The 19,891-nt window shown below is 48.0% G+C and overlaps 1 protein-coding gene across 2 annotated transcripts in view; it reads left to right on the forward strand.

Annotated features, from left to right (window-relative positions):
* Window positions 1-19,891, forward strand: part of MRE11 (MRE11 homolog, double strand break repair nuclease) — a 1,502,633-nt gene that overhangs the window by 966,439 nt on the left and 516,303 nt on the right. For both annotated transcript variants that reach the window (XM_069639266.1, XM_069639267.1), the window contains exon 14: window positions 3,038-3,100. In XM_069639266.1, coding sequence (XP_069495367.1) covers window positions 3,038-3,100 — 63 coding nt within the window. The remainder of the gene's footprint in view (window positions 1-3,037; window positions 3,101-19,891) is intronic.

Genomic DNA, 19,891 nt, shown 5'->3' on the forward strand with positions numbered 1-19,891 from the left:
GTTTGGTTGGTGGTTAGGGGGCCATGGGGCATAGTGTTTTGTTGAGGGTGAGGGGGTCATGGGTCATAGTGTTTGGTTGGGGGTGGGAGCCATGGGCCATAATGTTTGGTTGGGGGTGGAGGACATGGGCATGGGGCATAGTGTTTGGTTGGGGGTGAGGGGCATGGGGCATAGTGTTTGGTTGGGGGTGAGGGACATGGGGCATAGTGTTTGGTTGGGGGTGAGGGGGCCATGGGGCATAGTGTTTGGTTGGGGGTGGGAGCCATGGGGCATAGTGTTGCACTCCAAGAGTGAACCCAATAATAAAGCTAAAACAGGCACAGTTAGGAGATGTACATCCTTTGCTTTTTTGAGGAAACCTGACTCAACGAAGGCCATACTCCTCTTGGGCAACCCAAACAGCAAACGATAGCAGTCCAAAATAACAGAATGTCCAATCATAGGTCAATAAAATATATATAATTTAACTAAACAGACAATATACAATAACTACATCGAAATAAATTATAACAATGGAAAATTAGCACAAAATGTAAGTTTGAAATGCAATAAAAATCGTTACCCCTCAAAAACATATTCTTTTTCCATGTGTTTATACAAATTGGGGGTTGAAAAAGCCTCCTGCCACGCCCCACCTACTGCCCTGCCCACATTTACTTTTCGGCCCAATATAGCACTCGTGTAAGGTACTTTCGGCCCTCTGTCAAAATTAGTTGTTCACCCCTGCACTAGAGCCACATATGACTCAGACTCAAAATCACTAAATGAAATTTACCAAACCATCCAGGCTTGGCTGGCCCAACATGGCCTTTGTTTAAACGAGGAAAAAACAGAATTACTCCTCAGAAGCTCACAAAACCATCTAAACAAACTACGTGACTCCTTCAGATCCTTCACTGTTGATGGCATTACCATCAATGTCTCACCTTAACCAGACAAGTCAACGCCACAGCATCAGCGCCAGTTTACACTTCAAAGCTCATCAACGACTGTAGACCTTTCTTGTCATTACGCTGGCTAGAGCGCTTATCGAATCCATATTAGACTATTGCGACGTGTTCTACGCAGGTACTAACAGCCGCAATATAAAAGAAAACTTCAGGTGATTTCAAAACAATGCTCTAAGAGCAGCCTTTAATATCCCATAAAATAAAAACATTACCATGGTGAGACGGAATGCCCACTGGTTGCCGGTCCACGGTCGAATCCTATTCAAAACCCTCTCCTTGACAAACACATTTCTATCCAACTCGGCATGTAATACTTATCCAACAAATTCTGCACAAACCAATCCAACAGACACACACGCTCAGCCCATTCGCATTTACTCACCATACCCAGATTCAAACTACAGAAAGCAGAGGGTAGCAGCTTCCCAGTGGTAGCTTCCAAAGACTGAAAGGCTTCACCATCTTCATTAAGATCTGGTCCTTCTGTAAAAGCTTGAAAACCTGGCTTTTCACACAAGAGCGGCTAAAGTAATTCCCTCTCGCAATTCTGCCTAAAATATCCACTCTCCACTCTCCCTGTATGCATTACTCTGAACAGAACTGTTAACCTATACCTGAATACGTATGTATGTATGTATGTATGTATGTATGTATGTAGTTCTTTGCTGTACTCTCAAAAACCAGTGCTCAGATGCCTCAGAGTTAGATGCACTTTACAAATGTCTAAATAAATAAATGTCTTCCATATGATATGCACACTAACTTTTTGCCCATTATGTATTATCCATTTTGTTTAAATGTGTACTAGAAGTGGTCTAACTATTCTTTATGAACATTCTCAAATACTCAAAGTTAATGTCACATATGCATGCTTATAATGCAGAAGCTGCTTTCGAAAACCAAAAGTAGCTCTTGGTAGATGTTGGCTTCAAGCTAACCAGGCTCTCCTTGGCTAAATTTCTCCCAGCTCCCAGCAATTTCAAAGTCTGCAGTTGGTCCTTGCACTGTTCACCCTTGAAACTCATTGTGCATTCCTGTATATTACTATTCTGTATGATTGTTGTTTCAAATTGTATGCTGTTTGATTTCCTTACATCCAGGAGTCCTGGAATCCGATGGCTGTTCTGTGCCCTTTCACTGCTCCTTGTAGCTGCTCACTGCAAACAGGTCTTTGCAATACTTCGAAATAAATAATTATGTGTACTCCTGATACCACATACAGAATCATGCCCACTGGTGGATGTGTGAAACGTTTCTACTCCCGTCTGCACTGGGGGTATTGTGTCAAGAGGAGCAGATATATTGCAAAAATGGGGAATCTGTGGAGGGAATTTCAGCATGCAACTGCTATTGAAATCAAAACATGGCTATTTGGGTAGGAGCCTAACCCTAGCCCTGTCTGTGGTAAGTGGTAAATAGATCACATTGAGGTGGAAGGCTGTCTGTTAAAAACCTGTGTGTTCGTCATCTTGGACCACGGCTTCATCACTTTAGTGTAGCGAGGATTCCCAGCCAGACCATTGGGTATTATTTGAATCTATTTATGAAGCCAAATGTGGAAAACTGCACTTACAGGTACGCAGGGAGTGGCTGGGGCTTACAACTGACTCGGGCACCAATGAAAAAGTGGCCCACAGGGCAATACATTCCTTATGTGACACTGTTCGAATAGTAACCAAGGGGCGAGTGTATTGGCAATATGTGTTGCAAATTTTGCATTTGAAATAATATTTGTTCAGTAATGCTAGTAAAAACTACTAGCTGCAGAGCCAAGTAATTCATCAAACTGGCCCACATTGGCCAACAAAGTAGTCCACTTTGGCCAAGTAAACCGGCCCAGGCGAGCATTGTTGGTCTTGCACTTCGGCATTGCCCTATTGCCATATACGCCAGATCAAGCCTGCAGGTATGTGACTTATTCATCTGTTATAACTAAGGAATTCAGTCTTTTTAAAAAGGAAATGTAATGATAACCTGGCACTAAACAAGAATGTGTTTCAATTTGTTATTCCGAGAAATGCACAATGGCGTGTGTTTAAGTGAAGTAAGTAAAGTCTATGTAAACGTCTTTTTTTTTTTCTTTATAGGTACGAAAATTTCGTGAGTCAAGAAAAACAAATACAAATGAAGAGGATGAAGAAGTTCGTGAGGTAATTATTTTCTTTTAAAGATTGCAGAGGGCGACTGTAAAAGGGGAGTGTCAAATAAATGGTAGGTGATACATTCTGATAAACAGTTTGCCCACATTCATATTGCTCAATTAAATATCTTTGATAAAAAGTTACATTTTCGATTCTCTAGTGATTTTCTTCAAGATGATCGTGCATGTGGATACTATTTTCTTTACTCTTAAGAAAATGCCTGTTTTCAAAAAAAGTATTATTTTTTAACTCAACCTCTCACACTGCAGCATACATAAATCTGGGGCGAGGGTTCTATGTGGGCCCTCTTGTTCGTTTTCGTAAATGTCTGGCTGATTGCAGCAAGATATGCAGTTATACGTTTTCCTCTGCCTTCCTTCAGACTATTTTTGAATGCTAGTAGCATATACATATCTTTTCAAAATTAGTGAGGGATACTGTACTGCACATAAATTATATTAAATCCTTTAACAAATTGCTTAGATCAGATTTGCGTTTGTCAATTGAAATATTACGATTGGCGGAGACTACTGCAATTAATGGTCATCAATAAATAAATGGTGTCTTTAGCAGCATTATAACATTTGAATACATTTGCTGGAGGTAATTGACTAAAGCTTACTGTAACAATCTATGAGGTGCCATTTCTAAACTCCTAAAATTGAATTTTTGAAATGCGTCCCAAATGTCTTGGTGGGCTTACCTAAGGTGTGCTAGGGAACAGATAACTTATTTTCTGTTCTTGCAGAACATGTCCACGGTTAGAAAAGACAGAGCACTGCAATTTTTTTACATGTTTTTTTTTAAACCGGAGCACAGATGAGAACAATACAAGTTTATCAGAGACATAAAATAACCCCCATTTCAGGGAGATGAGACTGTGCAAGCATAGACCGGAGACCCGAAGCCCTCGAACCACCCCCCCACCCACTCCGCTCATTCGCTCTCCGACTCCGCTTTCCTCCTGGTCCAGTAGAGCGGGTACTACCGCGAGCAGCTCACTGCCCGAGTGGAGGGCCCCTCTTGCCAATTGGGTTTTGTGGGTCATCGCCAGAAGGTTCTGATCATAGTCAAGGAATGGATCCCATATGTTCGCAAAATGATGTAAACAGCTTTGGCTGCTGTGACTCTTTCTGCGATCAAAATGTCCGAAAGTTTAATCCACCAAAGAGTCATTGGGGGGCCTTCGGTTGTCTTCCAGGTGCGGGCTACTGTAATTCTCCCAGCCAGTAGAAGTTGTGTCAGAAGTTTGGCTATTTTCCCGAATCTCGGGTAAGCCCCTGGTGTCGCGGCGCCTAGTAGGATGGTCTCCGGCTTCCTGGTGATCGCCACCTGGGTAATGTCTTGTATAGTAGCGATGCACTGTGCCCAGAAAGCTTTTACGGTTGGGCATGACCACCACATATGGAAGTATGACCCCGGCTGTCCACATAGGCACCAGCATTGGGGATCCAGGGCCTGGTTAAAGTGATGCAGGCGTAGCGGACAGTAGTACCATTGCAGAAGCAGTTTATGGGTGCATTCCCGGTTAGTGTTGCAGAAGGATGAGGAGTGAGTCCTAGACCATATGTCCACCCACGTTTGGACTTCCAGAGGGTGCCCTAAGTCTGCCTGCCATTGTGCCATGTAAGGGGCCCTTGTGGTGATTATATCCTCCTGCCATAATTTGTACACTGTGGAGATTTTCCCGTGAAGTGGGAGTTCTTTTAGGGTAAGCTCAAGAGGGTTAGGGGTGCATAACCCTGCTTGATGGGTTTGGGGGTGGGAGCACCAGTGTCGAAGTTAAATGTAAGAGAACCTGTCCATCACCGTTAGATGAAAGGCTGCTTTGCATTGTTCGAAGAAGGGAGGCTGTCCCCCTCGAAGAGTTGTCCCAGGTATTGAAGCCCCCCCCCCCACAGTCCAGTTTTTGAAGTTCAGTGGGCAGGATCCGGGACAAAAGGCTGGATTGTGGAAAATCGGGGAGGAAGGACCCAACCCCCTCAGGATGCCCTTATGTTTTAAAGCCCAGTCCCAAGTTTTGAGGGTGTGTTTGGTGGAGGCCAAAGTCCCACTCCAGGTTCGGCTTAGTGGAGGCAAGACATGCGGAAGGAAGCGCAGTTGAGTGAGAGGCAGGATTTCTCCACTTCTACCCATTTTGGGCGCCCAGAGGTCATGACCCATGTCCATATAGGTGCCAGTTGTGCAGCTACCTGGTATTTACGCAGGTCGGGGACCCCTAGCCCTCCCAGTCCGGCGCTGCCCATCATGGCTTTCTGGGAGATCATCGCCTTCCTGCCCCTCCAGATAAACTGGAGCATTTTCCTCTGTATGTGTCTAAGGGGGGGGCAGTGGAATCGTGGTGGGCAGGGATGAACAAGCATATAGGAACCGTGGAAGGAGGTTCGTCTTGCAGGCGGTGATACGCCCAATGAGTGAGATCTCCTGTGAGGTCCATTGTTCGAGATCGCTCTCTAGCTCTTTAAAGAGCGGGGGGAAGTTCGATAGACATCTCCAGGGTGGGCAGGGATTTGGACCCCCAGATAGGAATAGCTTTCTCACCCCATTGGATCGGGCATAGGGTTTCTAGGATCTCCCGTTCCCCAGGTTCTAGACCAATCCTGAAGGCAACCAACTTCCCAAAATTGATAGTAAAACCTGTTACCCTCCCAAATCTGGAGAGCTCTGAAAGGGCTGACGTTAGCGAAGAGCTAATGTCCGTTATGGCTAGCAGCACGTCATTAGCATAGTGTGCAATCTTATGCTGGGAGGCGCCAATGAGAAGGCCTTTGATGCTCGGGTGTAGTAGAACTGGCTGGGTGAAAGATTCCATTACCAGTGCAAACAGAAGAGGAGATGAGGGACACGCCTGCCTGGTTACACAGGTTAAGGGGATTGGGTCTGATAGGTTGCCATTGACCGTGAGGAGGGCCTTCGGGGACTGGTAGTTTGCCAGGACGAATCTTCGGAAGTTTGGGCCAGAATGGAAGGTTTATAGGGTAAGTTTAGGAAGGCCCAGACCACTTTGTCAAAGGACTTGTTCGCATCCAAAGTCAGCAGTGTTAGTTTGTGCAAATCTTGCGTTACGACATCTACTAGATTCAAGGCTACAAATGTTATCTCCAGTTGACCTATGCATTATGAAGTCTGTTTGGTCTGTATCTATTAAGTTGGGTAGGGCGTTCGCTAGGCGGTTCACCAATATTTTTGAGTAGATGTTGCCATCGATATTTAGCAAGGAAATGGGCCTATATGAGCTATTTTCTCTAGCATATTTTCCCAGTTTAAGCAAGAGGATGGTTATAGATTCTTGCATGGATGGGGTGATGGATCCCGACACACCAAATTAATCAAAGAGGGCTGTCAGCGAAGCAACCAGTTGGGGGTGAAATACTTTATAGAACCTTGTTGTGAACCTGTCTGGGCCTGGAGCTCTAGGTTTGAGGGACTTAATGGCTGTTTCAACCTCCTCACCTGTGTTTGGAGCGTCAAGACTCTTTCTGTCAAACTCCCTGAGTTGAGGAAGAGCGGCACCTTGTAGGTACTCTTGCTGTTCTGTTTGGACCCGGGGTGATGCCGACATTGTCTTAGAAAGATGGGCTGCTGGCAGTCGCACTTTATCTTGCTCCGCATATTGGACCTTGCCCTGGGGGTCGCGAAGGCCCAATATAGTGTTCTTTTTCTTCGCCTTGGCTATTTTCTCCACCAAGAGTGTATTCTCTTTGTTGTTCCTGGGATAGTAGCCCTGCTTGGATTTGGCCAGTAGATGCACCGTTTCCTCTGCATAGTGAGCATCCAACTTTCTCCGGGCCATTTTGTAGGGCTCGTTGGGACCTCGGGGCCAGCCTTTGCGTTTGTGATTGGCCTCAGCTTTCTGAACCTTCTTCGAGCTCCATTCGGATTTGTCATTTGCGTTTATAGACTGCCGCCCCATGTGCGATTACTCCCCCCCCCCCACTCCCTCTGCACCACAGCTTTCATAGCGTCCCATGTGTTGGCTGAGGGAGGTATCTTCAGCCGGATTTTCCCAGAAAATGTTTCTAATCACTTTAGCTGTGGAGTCCCTTAACAGCATTTCATTCAGAAAGGGTTCATACAGGTTCCAACAGGTCGAGATGGTGGGTCAGGATCATGGGCGCGGAGGGTCAGAGTCACTGGGGCATGGTCAGAGAGTGCCCTCGCTCCAATGGTCACATTGTCAACAAAGGCCAGGATTTTTGGGGAGGCAAGTAAGAGATCAATCCTGGGGAAAGTTCTGTGCACATGTGAAAAGAAAGAGAAGTCTTTTTCGCTCGGGTAAAGCACTCTACACGTGTCCACCACCTCCAGGGTTCGAAGTATCTGAAGAAGGCTTGTAGCAAGTTTAAAGTCTCTGGGGTTTGGGGGGTGTGATCTGTCCCCTGAGGGGTCAGGGACCCCGTTGAGGTCTCCTCCAATGACGACTTGGCCTTTAACAAAAGGGAGGAGGGTTTCGCCCAGTGCTTTGTAGAATGCCTCCTGTCCTTCATTTGGAGTTTAAACTGAGATTAGAGAGTAAAGTTGCCCAAACATAAGGCCCTTGATTGCCGTATAGCGGCCCTCTGCGCACAGTTGCGTCTCTAGTATGTGTGGTTGCACCTTTCTAGCGAAGAGGATTGCTGTACCCCCTCTTTTGGTTCCATTAGAGGCCAGATATTGAAGCAGGAAATTCTTACTGCGGAGGCGTGTAAAATCCGTTGGCCTTAGGTGTGTTTCCTGCAAGAAGACCACCAAGCTTTCCACGTCCTGCAGCCGTTGCAATGTTGATTTCCGTTTGGAGGCAGAGTTCAGACCCCTAATGTTCGATATGATAAACTTCAGTGTCTCGTGTGGTGGGGACGTTTCAGGAGCATCAGTGTTTCCTGGGAGCGGGGTCTGGGCCAGGTGTGACTGTTGCCATTCAGGGGTTTTGTTATCCTGATATCATCATGCAACCAGGGTTTTAACATGAGCCTCCAACGGGAATCCGTAACAGACTCATGGGAACCTGATTTTTCTCCAACAGCGTATCCCTTAGCCAACGGAGCTAAAACAATTTGTAGATTATTGGTCTGTATTCCACTCCAAGGGAATTCTGGTGTCATCCACCTTGGAGTTGGGCATGGGCAGTGTGAAGCCCGCAACCGGTGTCTAGTAGCTTTGTGTTCCGTATCAATCTGAATTCAGCTGGATCGACTGTTCAAGATCCGAAATCTGGGAAGGGGAGGGCAGCAGGCCGTGGGAGATCGTTGAAACCTGGCCCATGAGGTCCCGAGCGCGGGGTTATTTGGCGTTTCATTCTTCCAGTGGAGTCAGGGTGTAAGACAGACGCTGCATCTTCTAGGTGACCTATCGTTCAGAGAACTCCTTTGTAAGAGAATTGTAGCGCAGTTAGGAATAGCCAGCAGTACCTGATGCGTTGGTCCCTGAGGAATAGCGTTAGGGGTCTCAGGGCCCTTTGTTTTTGTATTGTCGCCACGGACAGGTCCTGGTAAATTTGAAGGGGGGAGCCCTGGAACATCAGCTCATCCCGGGGTCGTTCTATTGCCATGATAGCTTATTTGGTAGGTTCAATGTGTTAATTCCGCCGCAAAAATATCGCGATGCAAAAATATCGCCATATTTTTGCAGCGAAATTCACACATGGACCCTGCGGGGTACACCCCTGCAACCCCTGCTCCCACATAATATCCCCAACAAAAATATCACCTATGGCGAATCAAACGGCCATAACTATGCCAATATTTTTGTTGGGGATATTATGTAGTGATACCATTTGGTAGTGTAAAAGTGCACCTGGGTTATTACATCTCCTCAAGAGCCTTTGCGCCCGTCGTTTCCGCCACCTCTCCCACCTTTGCGGCCTGCTCTGCCTTCCCCGGTCTACTACCCACGGGGTTGATACAGGCACGGACACGACTACGACAGGTACAGATGATGACGGAGGCGACGACGGGACGTGTCCCCCGTCGCCCCCTGCTCGGGCGTCCGCCCCGACGAGATTGGATCCTTTCATGCCATGATTTCCAGGGCATCTGAGCTTTTTCAGCTCTGCCCAGAAGAAAAGAAGAAAGAAGGGTTCCTTTACCAACGGCGCGAGGCTAAAAGGAAGACGGTCCTCGCCGTACCGCTTCTTGATGACATCTGGGATGAGGGGCGCGCCCTCCTCAAGAACTCTGCCACGACGCCGGCAAAGAGGGACCGGTACGAGAAGAAGTACCGGGTCCCTGACGCTGCCCCCTTGTGCCTTCGGGCAAAACCTACCCCGGATTCGGTCGTCTCGGCGGCGGCAAAGAAGAAAGCTGGGGGGACATCGGCCTCGAGATCAACTTCCTCGCCGGAAGGCGAGGGCAGGAAGTTGGACACGATGGGATGACGGATCATCTCATCCGCAGCGACGACTATCAAGGCAGCCATAACCCTGGCTATCGTAGCCCGCTACGACAGGGAGTTGTGGTTCAAAATCACCCCTCTGTTAGACTTCCTTCCGGACGCCAAAAGGGCTGAGGCCCTTGAAATCCTACAGGAGGGGGAGATTGCTTCGGACCATGCCATCACGGTGGCAACGGACATCGCCGACACCGGTTTCCGTCAGTTGGGCAACGGCGTTTGCTTGAGACGACGAGGATGGCTCAAGTCCACGGATTTCCGCCAGGACGTACAAACCAAGGTTTTGGACATGCCCTTCGACGGGAACAACCTGTTTGGGAAGGCGGTTGATGAGTCCCTTCAGGCCATCAAGACAGACACAGAGACTGCCCGGGCACTGGGAGTGCTCCAACAACGACGGCCGTCCTTTCGGAGCTCCGGAGGCAGACAGGGTGCCTCCAAGGGATCCGGCAGTGGCTCCTCCACGTACCGCCAAGCGGCAAGATCTTCGTCCCAGGAAGCCTACAGGCGACGCGGCAAGTCAGGTGGTGCCCGTCGTCGTCGACAGGGAGGTCAAGAAGGCAAGGCGGGCTCCAAACAAGATTGAACCGACCGTGGAGTGGGGCCCCCGCCGAAGCACCCCGGTGGGAGGCCGGCTGGCGAGGTTCGTCAGCGTGTGGGAGTCCATCTCCACCGACCGTTGGGTGCTGGACGCCCTGGCCCAAGGGCACGCCCTCGAGTTTCAGAAGAAGTGCCCTCGCGTTCCACCCGTGGCCAGGAAGGAAAATCACGTCCCTCAACTACTGTTGGAAGTAAGGGCGATGCTCAAGAAGGGTGCCATCGAGCTCGTCCCAAAGAGGCTTCGGGGCTCTGGAGTTTACTCAAGGTACTTCCTTGTAAAAAAGAAGACAGAAGACAGGAGGATGGCGCCCCATCCTGGACCTACGACGACTGAACAAGTACATCAAGGCACAGAAGTCCCGTATGGTCACCCTCCAGCATGTGCTGGGACAGCTGGAGGAGGGCGATTTCCTGTCGTGGTCGGACTTGGAGGATGCGTACATCCACATCCCCATTCTAAAAAGACACCGAAATTTCCTCAGGTTCGTGGTCCAAGGGCGGCACTACCAGTTCAAGGCCCTCCCGTTCGGATTGAAGTCGGCACCCAGGGTGTTCACCAAGTGCCTCGCACCGGTGGCGGCGCGGCTGCGCCTACAAGGGATCCACGTCTACCGCCACCTGGACGACTGGCTCATCTGGGCAAGGTCAAGGGCGCTCGCCGTGGAGCACACTGCGAAGATCGTCCAGCTACTCACGGACCTGGGATTCTCCATCAACTTTCCAAAATCCCACCTGGTTCCGTCGCAAGTCGCCCTGTTTCTGGGAGCCAAGCTCGACACAGTGGCGTGGCTGGCCTCGCCGTCGGAGGAAAGGACGGGGACCATTCTGGGCAAGGTGCAGCGTCTGCTGGCCACAGACATGCCCAGGGTAAGATCTATCAAATCCCTCCTCGGGATGATGTCCTCCTGCATTTATCTGGTGCGCCTTTGCAGGCTTCGGATGCGACCCTTACAGGAGTTCCTCGACGCCTGCTGGATCCAGTCGACGGGCAGCTTCGAGGACAGGATCCCTCTCAACGAGACGTTCTGACAGGCGATCCGGTGGTGGGGTAGCCGCTCCCATCTGTCGATGGGCACGGACTTTCAGACCCCAGCTCACCAGGTGATGGTGACGACAGACTCCTCCCTGAAGGTTGGGGAGCACACTCCGGAGATCTTCACGCAAGAGGCCTTTGGCTCCCGGAGGAGAAGTCTCTCCACATCAACATCTTGGAGCTCTGCGCGGTGTTCTGGGCCCTCAGGTCCTTTCTTCCGTCTCTCAAGGGCAAGGTGGTGAGGATCTTCACCGACAACACCACCACGATGTTCTACATCCGGAAGCAGGGCGGAACCAGGTCCCCCGGCCCTATCCAAGGAAGCCCAGGATCTGTGGCATTGGGCCGTCGCCCAACGGATGTTTCTGGTGCCTCTTCATCTGGCAGGAATAAAAAACATGATCGCCGACTCACTCAGCTGGGAGCTGCGCTCGTGCCACGAGTGGGAACTGCGCCAGGATCAAATGGATCGACTCTTCTGACGATGGGGCGAACCCCAAATCGATCTCTTCGCGACGGCGACGAATTCCAAGTGCCGGAGGTTCGCCAGCAGGTTCCCCCAGCCGAGGAGCATGGGCGATGCTTTCTCGTTCCCCTGGGACGGCCTATTTCTTTATGCTTTCCCTCCGCTGCCGTTGCTGCTCCGGCTCATCAACCAGCTCAAGAGGTCCCGGAGCAGGATGATCCTCGTCGCACCGGCGTGGCCGAGACAGATCTGGTTCCCGGACCTTCTGGACTTGTCAATGTCCCCACCAGTCAAGCTGCCGACAGACGCAGACCTTCTCTCCAGAGAAGGAGGCGCCATTCTTCACCACAACCCGGAGTCGCTGAACTTGCAGGCCTGGCTCCTGCAGCACTAGAGTTTGGAGGGTACGACATCCCGGCCGACTGCAGAGAGGTTCTTGCAAAGGCCAGGGCGTCCTCAACTCTCAAGTGCTACGGACATAAATGGAAGAAGTTCTCTGTCTGGTGCCGTGCACAGAAGATTAACCCTCTGTGGATTACGGCCCCTCAAGTACTGCCGTACCTACTGTCGCTGGCCAAAGCTGGACTGGCTCACGCCTCCATCAAAATACATCTGGCTGCAATCTCCCGATATACCAGGACGACGGGACGGGCGTCCTTGTGGTCTCATCGCCTGGTGAAAGAATTCATGAAGGGACTATTCCGATCATTCCCGCCGGTGAAGGCCCCTGCCCCAGCGTGGGAGCTTAATGTGGTGCTGACCAAGCTCATGGGAGCCCCATTCGAGCCTATGCATTCAGCGCCTTTGAAGTTCCTGTCATGGAAGACAGCTTTCCTCGTGGCCATCACCTCCGCATGACGAGTGGGAGAGATCCAGGCCCTATCTTGCAAGCCTCCATACTTGACTTTTCATGACACGAGGGTGGTGCTGAGGACACACCCATCCTTTATGCCCAAGGTGCCGTCGGACTTCCACCTCAACGAGCCCTTGGTGTTGCCAGTTTTCTTCCCGTCGCCTTTGTCGCCGGCCGAGAGGACTCGCTGGATGTAGCTAGAGTGCTGAAGTTCTACGTGGACCGCACAAAGAGTTTTCAGAAGACGTCACAGCTGTTTGTGAACTTTAGGACTGTGAATCAAGGGCGAGTGGGGTGCGGGTGCACGGAATGCCGCAGAAAGGTGGACTTCTACCCCCAGCTGTTTGGGCGAGCTGGTGTCTCCGGGAATAAACCCTGCTACACGCCGCCTCAGGGTCTCTCCCCTCTCATTAGGGTGCAGAGGTCAGAGGGGTTTTGCAGCTGCAACTGTGGCTACGTGGCTCGGCAGAGACCTGCGGAATAGGAGCTTCCACACCGCTGGCAAGGAGCCTCCTTCTTCATAGCGTGTGCAAATGGATGGGACTTCGGTGTACCTCCCTCCGCGGGAAGCGAGCAGGGAGGTTGCACCTCGCAGATCCGGGGCAGAGTTCTCCCGGGCACTCCCTGGCTGTGGTCAGCTGGGCTTCGGGTCCCTGCAGCCTCTTTCCTCTGGTCCGCGGCGGCCCGCCGCCATCTTGGACCGCATCATCGACTGGCGCTCTAGTAAGCCGCTTCAATCCAGGGCAGGAGTGAGTGTCGGAGGCTTATCTTGCGACCGGCTGCAGCCCAGACATTCCGGTTCCGGAAACTCCCTTTCTTTCATCGGGATAAAAGCAGGAACTGCATCTTGTAAGTTTATAACGTGGACTTCCCATGGAGGCCATAAGAGGAGCAGCCACATCGATGGCGCTCCAGGCCACACCCCTCCCCCAATTTAGGTAATAATGACCATTAAATTCCATTGAGCTTTGTATTGACATTAATAAATGTCCTGGAACCTCCAAATTACTACAAAATGAATTATATTGCACACTTTGTGGAATAGTGCAGTGAAGTTCACGTCATTAAAGCAGCAAAAACAAAATGCTAAACTTGTTAAGGCACCTGGTCTTTTTCCCTGGTCTATCTCCCTCGTGCTTCCTCACCCTCCCACCTTTCTCGCTCTCTCCCCTCTTTCTCCTCTCACACACTCTCTCTCAGCTCTGTTGCTTTCCCTGCACTGTTTGTCTGTTTTCATGTTGCTATAACCAAAATGTAATGTATTTAAGAAGCTGCCCTAAAAGAAAGCGAAATTTGAACGAGGCATTTGCTAAGCTGCTTAGAAACAAAGTATAACAATGCAGAAATTAAAAAGCCTTCAACCAATATTTGGTCTTGGTTACTATTCATTCAACTGTGTGAACATGCTCCAGCATTGCAATCTGTATCTGATATTCGGTCCCAGTAGAAGTGCCAGATCAATGCTCATGCTTTTGCCAACCCTGTCCTTACTATAAACTAAATAGGCCAGCACATTCCAATGAAACATCACCCCCTTTTGAGACCGCCCCAGTAATAGAATAAACACACTCCAACACGCACAAAGAAACCGCTAGCAGTTGTTTGGTCACCTGCTCAGCCCATACTGCAGGAGTATACTACGCCGTTCTGTCCCAATTGTTATTGCTGTAAAGAGACCAAAAGCTATTTGCAAATAATTTAAATTAATTGCTGAAGTAATAATATATCCCATCAAGGTTCTTAACAAGGAGGTACATGGAGGAATCGTGTGATCAGTTGATCATACACACAGTAGTGCAAAGACTTGTGTGACAAAGATGATTCTCATAGCCTTTCCTTAGACCAAACACATTCAGTTCTGAGAGCTGCTCTGATTTTCACTGTCTCTCGTGAAACTCAACCTTTGTCAATTTGCCAGATTGGCTCCAAATGCCTTTGAGTTTGGTCTCCTGCAAGTGGATATAGAATGTATGGCAGTTCTGAAAGGTGATAGAGCTCTTTCTATACAAGACACTTCTATGAATGTATGGAACAGACATGTCTGGTGTCTTATCAAGCCACCTGCATTCTCTCATTTGTAAAATCTCTCATAGATGTGCCTATTATTTTGTAATGGCAGCTGTTCACCATTTACAAGATCAGTGGAACTCGGTACTCTTTTGGATAACTTCACAACTAGGTTCTCCTCGTTTGGAATCTTGTTTATATTATCTGTGTGCTGGTGTCGTCTCTGCCCCTACTGCGTTCTTTTCTTCTTGTATCCCTTTCTAAACAAATGGCAGCGGGTCTGTGTTGTCTATTTCCTGATTATTCTATTCAGGGGTCTCTAATTCACTCTTGTTCAGTGTTCCTATTGTCTTGTCTTTCACTAGAACCTGCGCTTTTGCTATCGGAGCCTGAACTTGTGGAGCTTGATCTTTTCGAGGTGTTACTCTGTTCTTTATCTGTTCATCCAAGAGTACACCTCTTCATGGAGATAATCGTATATGTTGCATATTTATTTGTTTTCTATTTCTGTTTTGAAGCTGCCTAACCTATTATTAATGTCTTCTAACAGAGGTGATTTGCTCCTGACCTAGTGTGGCTGTGGGTTCGATTAAATGTCTTTCGCCCTCGTTAACTGGTTCAGTTGTGATGAACGTTCTTGTATCGTAAGCAGGATGAGGTTGAGTGAGCATTTCTTAAGAACTAAATTAATTCCTACTTTCTTATAAATTCCTTGTTCTCTTTGCAGATAGTGGGACAAAGTCGGATGTGTAAGCCCCTCAATATTCTTTGTACCCTATATTATTTTGTTAGGGTTGAGGCATGTAGCTTCCTATTGATCGCTTTGCGGATCAAGTACTCTAGTTGCTTAATCTTTTTAGATGGATCTCCACCTATGTTCGTATGTCTTGGATCAAATTCAATATGGCTTCTGCCTCCTCTATAGATGAACCTAAAGTTTCTTCTTTCTTGTTGGTGATGTTGGATATCTCATTGTATGACATATCTTAGTGTGCCTTCCCTGTTACTAGTGCAGAAGAATTACAAAGATTAGATTCTGTTGCACCAAACGGGATGAATAAAGAACTATGCTTGACTTGCTTTTTGTGAAGTACCATAGGACCAGATTAATGAGCAACGTTAATATGTCGGACAGACGATACTTCCAAGATACTATGTATTTCTGTAATGTTCTACCATTACAGTATGTCACAGATGAGTACTTGTCATCTACCACAATGTTTTGTCTGGTAATAGATAGAATACCCAAGCATTTTGTTCCCAAATGTTCTATGTAAATTCCTAAATCCTCTCATAGTCCAATCAGGCATTTTTCCCCTTTCTCTACTGTGCCTTACTGTACTATACATGCCCTTGTGATATTGTTATATCCCTGTTACGGTTGCCAAGAGTATTTAACATTGTCTTTTTTATGTTACTTTTCATATGATGTAACCAACAGATTTACTTTTCCCCATTCCACCTTACTGTACTGTGTCATCAAAAGTGACATAAATTCCCTTCATTAGTATTGTTTGGGTTGCCTTTCAATCAACATGAAATGTAACAAAGTTATCACCTTGCATGTTCTAGGTGTTGTGGTTACAACGGCTATGTAAAGACCTCAGAGAGTATTTAAACTGTCCAGCTTAGTTGTATATGCATATGTATCTGTCAAAATACACCAGATGGGCTGCAAACTGTAATGCATTGTTTTTTACAGGCCCTTATTAACATGTCTACGTCACTTTTTACATGACGGTATAAAGACGGACATGATAAGCAACGCAATGACATCATGCACATGCAGATTGCCAAGTAATTTTGAGTATATGAACACTAGATGCCTCAGCTAGCGTCTTTACACTACATCGTGCATGAACACTGCCAGGGATCCCACACTATAAACAAAGTAAATTTGGGCTGAACAGAACTGCTTACACACAGTCTTGGAAACTTCTTTTGAACCTTTATAGCATTGCTGTAATAAGTTTTTTTTTGTTACAGATCCTTCTTGGTCTAATAACACCCAGGCACTAGTGAGATGACCATTTGAGGTACTTTGGCATTTTTACATTTTTTTTCATCTTTTCCATACATTACATATTTATTATCATACCGTAGGCATCACTGTGCCTTATTTTTAAACAGGTGTAATTCACCAGGGTCACTTTGGATTTATTGACAGGTATGATCACTTCGCGTTTTATGGTTAAATGATATGGTCTGATCTTATCTAAGGGTACATGCACGATTTGTTTCTATTATTATTTATAGAATCAGCCCTGATGATGGGCACACTGTCAAAAATGCATTGGCTCATGGTTCTGCCACTCAAGCAATGGTGAAAATACATCACCAAGAAAGACTTTATTAAGAAAATGGAGTAATCAACTCTTATTTCACTACAGTAATTTATTCTACTATGGTGTCACCAATGCTTGTGGGGATCCATCAGTTGGTATCGTTGATCCCTTTATATGTGACATCTCAAAGGTGGTGTCTTATCTGCTACATCTGGCAAGACAGGGTCTTCAGATCTCCGCTATCAAGGGATATTTAGTGGCACTCTATTTTTAAGTGCACGCCCGAGCCAGGGTCGTATTTCATGATCCCGTTTGTGGTCCAATTATTAAAAGGCCTAACAAACACCCACCTTCCCTCCGACCTCCTTCGTGGGGTGCCGTCATGGGACTTGAAACTTGTACTGACATTCCTTATGGTTTCTCTATTTTAGCCAATTCATTTGTGCCCTTTGAGATTTCTTGCATTGACGACAGCCTTCTTGGTTGCTATATCCTCACCTCACAGAATGAGCGAATTGCAGACCCTTTCTTGCAAGCCAGCTTTTATGTTTTTTACCAAAGACAAATTAACTCTTTAGGGGATGACCTGTGTTTCTTCCGAAGGTTGTATCTGAGTTTAATTTTGCGCAAAATATTTGTTTGCAAGCTTTCTAGCCATATCCTCACCCATCTAAGGAGGAAAAGAGGCTGCATAGACTCAGCCCTAAAAGGGCTATGAGCTTCTATATTGTTATGACAAACCAGTTCATACTGGAAGAACTGTTCATTTGTTACACCGGCCCAAAAACTGGGTGAGAGTAATAAAACACTATTTCCAGATGGATTGTGCTTTGTGTCTCTGAATGCTAAAGTAGAGCAGTTAAAGGTACAGTGCGCTTTATTGTCGCGATCGTTTCGGGCATGTCCTGTTAAGCACACTGTGATTGATCAATCATAATATGCATCTTATGAGATGCTGGAAATGCATCGGACGGACAGGGCCTGTGTATCCTTGTCCTTTACTTCTTTTTATCGTGTGTTCTGTCGTGTTTTCCGCGCAGGAGTTCATGTGGGACTCCTGGCGGTGCAGCTCTCTTTTGGTTTGGTGTACAGACCCATGAGATACCCTTATGCCACCCATGGGTGGGGGTACAACCCTGTGCCTCTAGTGTGTGTTTTTGGGCACCTGTGTGTGGCCCACAAAGCAGGGTATGGGCTGGTGGCAGCTCCATGCTGAATTTGACAGGTGCTCTGAGTATCCTCCATTTTGGGATACCCAGGCCCTGGCATTGGAATCGGTTGATTCCTGATAAGAAACAAGATGGCCCCTGTGGCCTCTTGCTTTCTATTGCCTGTTACCTTGTTTTCCCAAAGTCCTGGGAAGCCCTGACTCTGTTCCTTCCCCCTGACCGGCTGTTGGGTGGAAGTTCCATATATAGTGGTGTTGTGAAGTCCAGGGCAGACTGGCTGGAGCCTTCCCAGTGACTGTATGTTGTGGGTACACCCTGTGGGTAGGACATGGGTGAATGGAGTGTGTGACCAATATGCACTTCTTGTTGTGGATGTTTGGTTTCTGGTGTTTGACACAATGACTGAGACAGCCTTGCCCGAAACTGGTATGAATGCAGTGTGGAGTGTTGAATGGCTGGGTACTTGTCCCAATACACATAACTTGTTGTGAGTGTCTGGAGAAAAGTGAATGGCCTGTATGCACTATGCACCTGATTGGCTGCCTGTCTGCATGAATGCCCTTCTGACCGATTGGTTGCCTGAGTGTGACCCAGCAGAATGAATGGGAGATCAACTAGTGTATCTGGGGGCCTCTCACTGCTAGAATTCGTGTTCAGAAGCTGAAGAGAAACTGGAGTTGAAACTGAAGCTAAACCTTGAAGCCCTGCTGGAAGAGAAGTCTTGCTGCTGCTCTACTTCACCAATCTGAAAGCTGCTGTGTCTCCAAGGACTGACCCAGAGAGGACCTGGTTAGGCACCCTCTTCCCGAGCTACGAGGGATCATTGTGCACTACTAATCTTTGCCAGCGCTTCCTGGTAGACAGTCCTACGACAGGCTGCCAACCGGAGACTGGGACCGCCGCGGAATCACAAGGAGAAGCGCCTGGACACTGTCGTCCATCACCGTCGCCGACCGGAGCCGCCGTGCCCCCTTTGCCTAACTAACTTTTGATCCAAGGACACTCTCGCCTGCACCGTCGACCGCTTTGTCCCGCCGGAGAAAGTAGAGGCCGCTGACGCGCCGAGGAGTATCCGCCGGTGGGTTTCCCGCCACCTAAAGACCACAGAGACGCCGACGACTCGACGCCCTTGCTGGGCCACAGTTCTTCAAACTCTTTGCGGTCCTGAACTATCGTCACGGAGGTGCCCCGCACGCCTCTTCCTTGCAGGACGGCAACACTCCGTCGTCGAGCACCGCTAGCAACGAAGCTGCCACCTCACCGTCATCGTTCAACCCTTTTCCTCGTGGGATCTCGATGATCCGTGGCTCCTGCCTTAAAGGGAGCCGCTCAAGAACGATCCGTCGACGACCCGACGACGAACTCTGCTATTCCAGGTACATTGGGGTGGTAGAACTATTTTAGAAGGAAATAAGACTCTTATGAACAATATATGGACTGGGCTTGTATGATATCTTTATTTACAGGTTGCCCAGGTGGGGGGGGAGGAGATCTCCACACAGAACTGTGTCTAGGTAACAGGGCCAGTATTCTGCCAAATGTTCTAACCAACTGCTTTCCTCCTATGTCTATTGTTGGTTACCTCTATTAATTGATTTGTGTGACATTTAACCAGAGTACAGTTGATTCACTTTAATGAGATCTGATAATAATTGTGATACCAGAACTGTATATATTTGCCATTGTAGATTTTCTGAGCGCAAAGTGAGTTATTGTGATAGTGTACATAGCCTTGAATATTAATTATATAAAGACTGTGTTTTAACTAATACAGTGTGTGGACATTCCTTTGTGGGGCTTGGGGACTACAATGTACTTAAGAACCAGCCTGCATCACCTCCTGAGAAGCTAGGCCTTGATTGCTCATCCATTGCTACTGTAATAGAGAATTTTGGCTGGGGTCCTCTGTGCCTCTCCTCTACCATATTGAGAGCAGAAGTACAGACCCCCCCTCCAGTGTTTACATCTTACCTTAGTTTTCCTCACTTTTACACATGCGAAAACAGCATTTTGGGCGCGGC

This window comes from Ambystoma mexicanum, chromosome 7q, assembly GCF_040938575.1.
Source record: "Ambystoma mexicanum isolate Mex_15411 chromosome 7q, UKY_AmexF1_1, whole genome shotgun sequence".
Lineage (NCBI taxonomy): Eukaryota > Metazoa > Chordata > Amphibia > Caudata > Ambystomatidae > Ambystoma > Ambystoma mexicanum.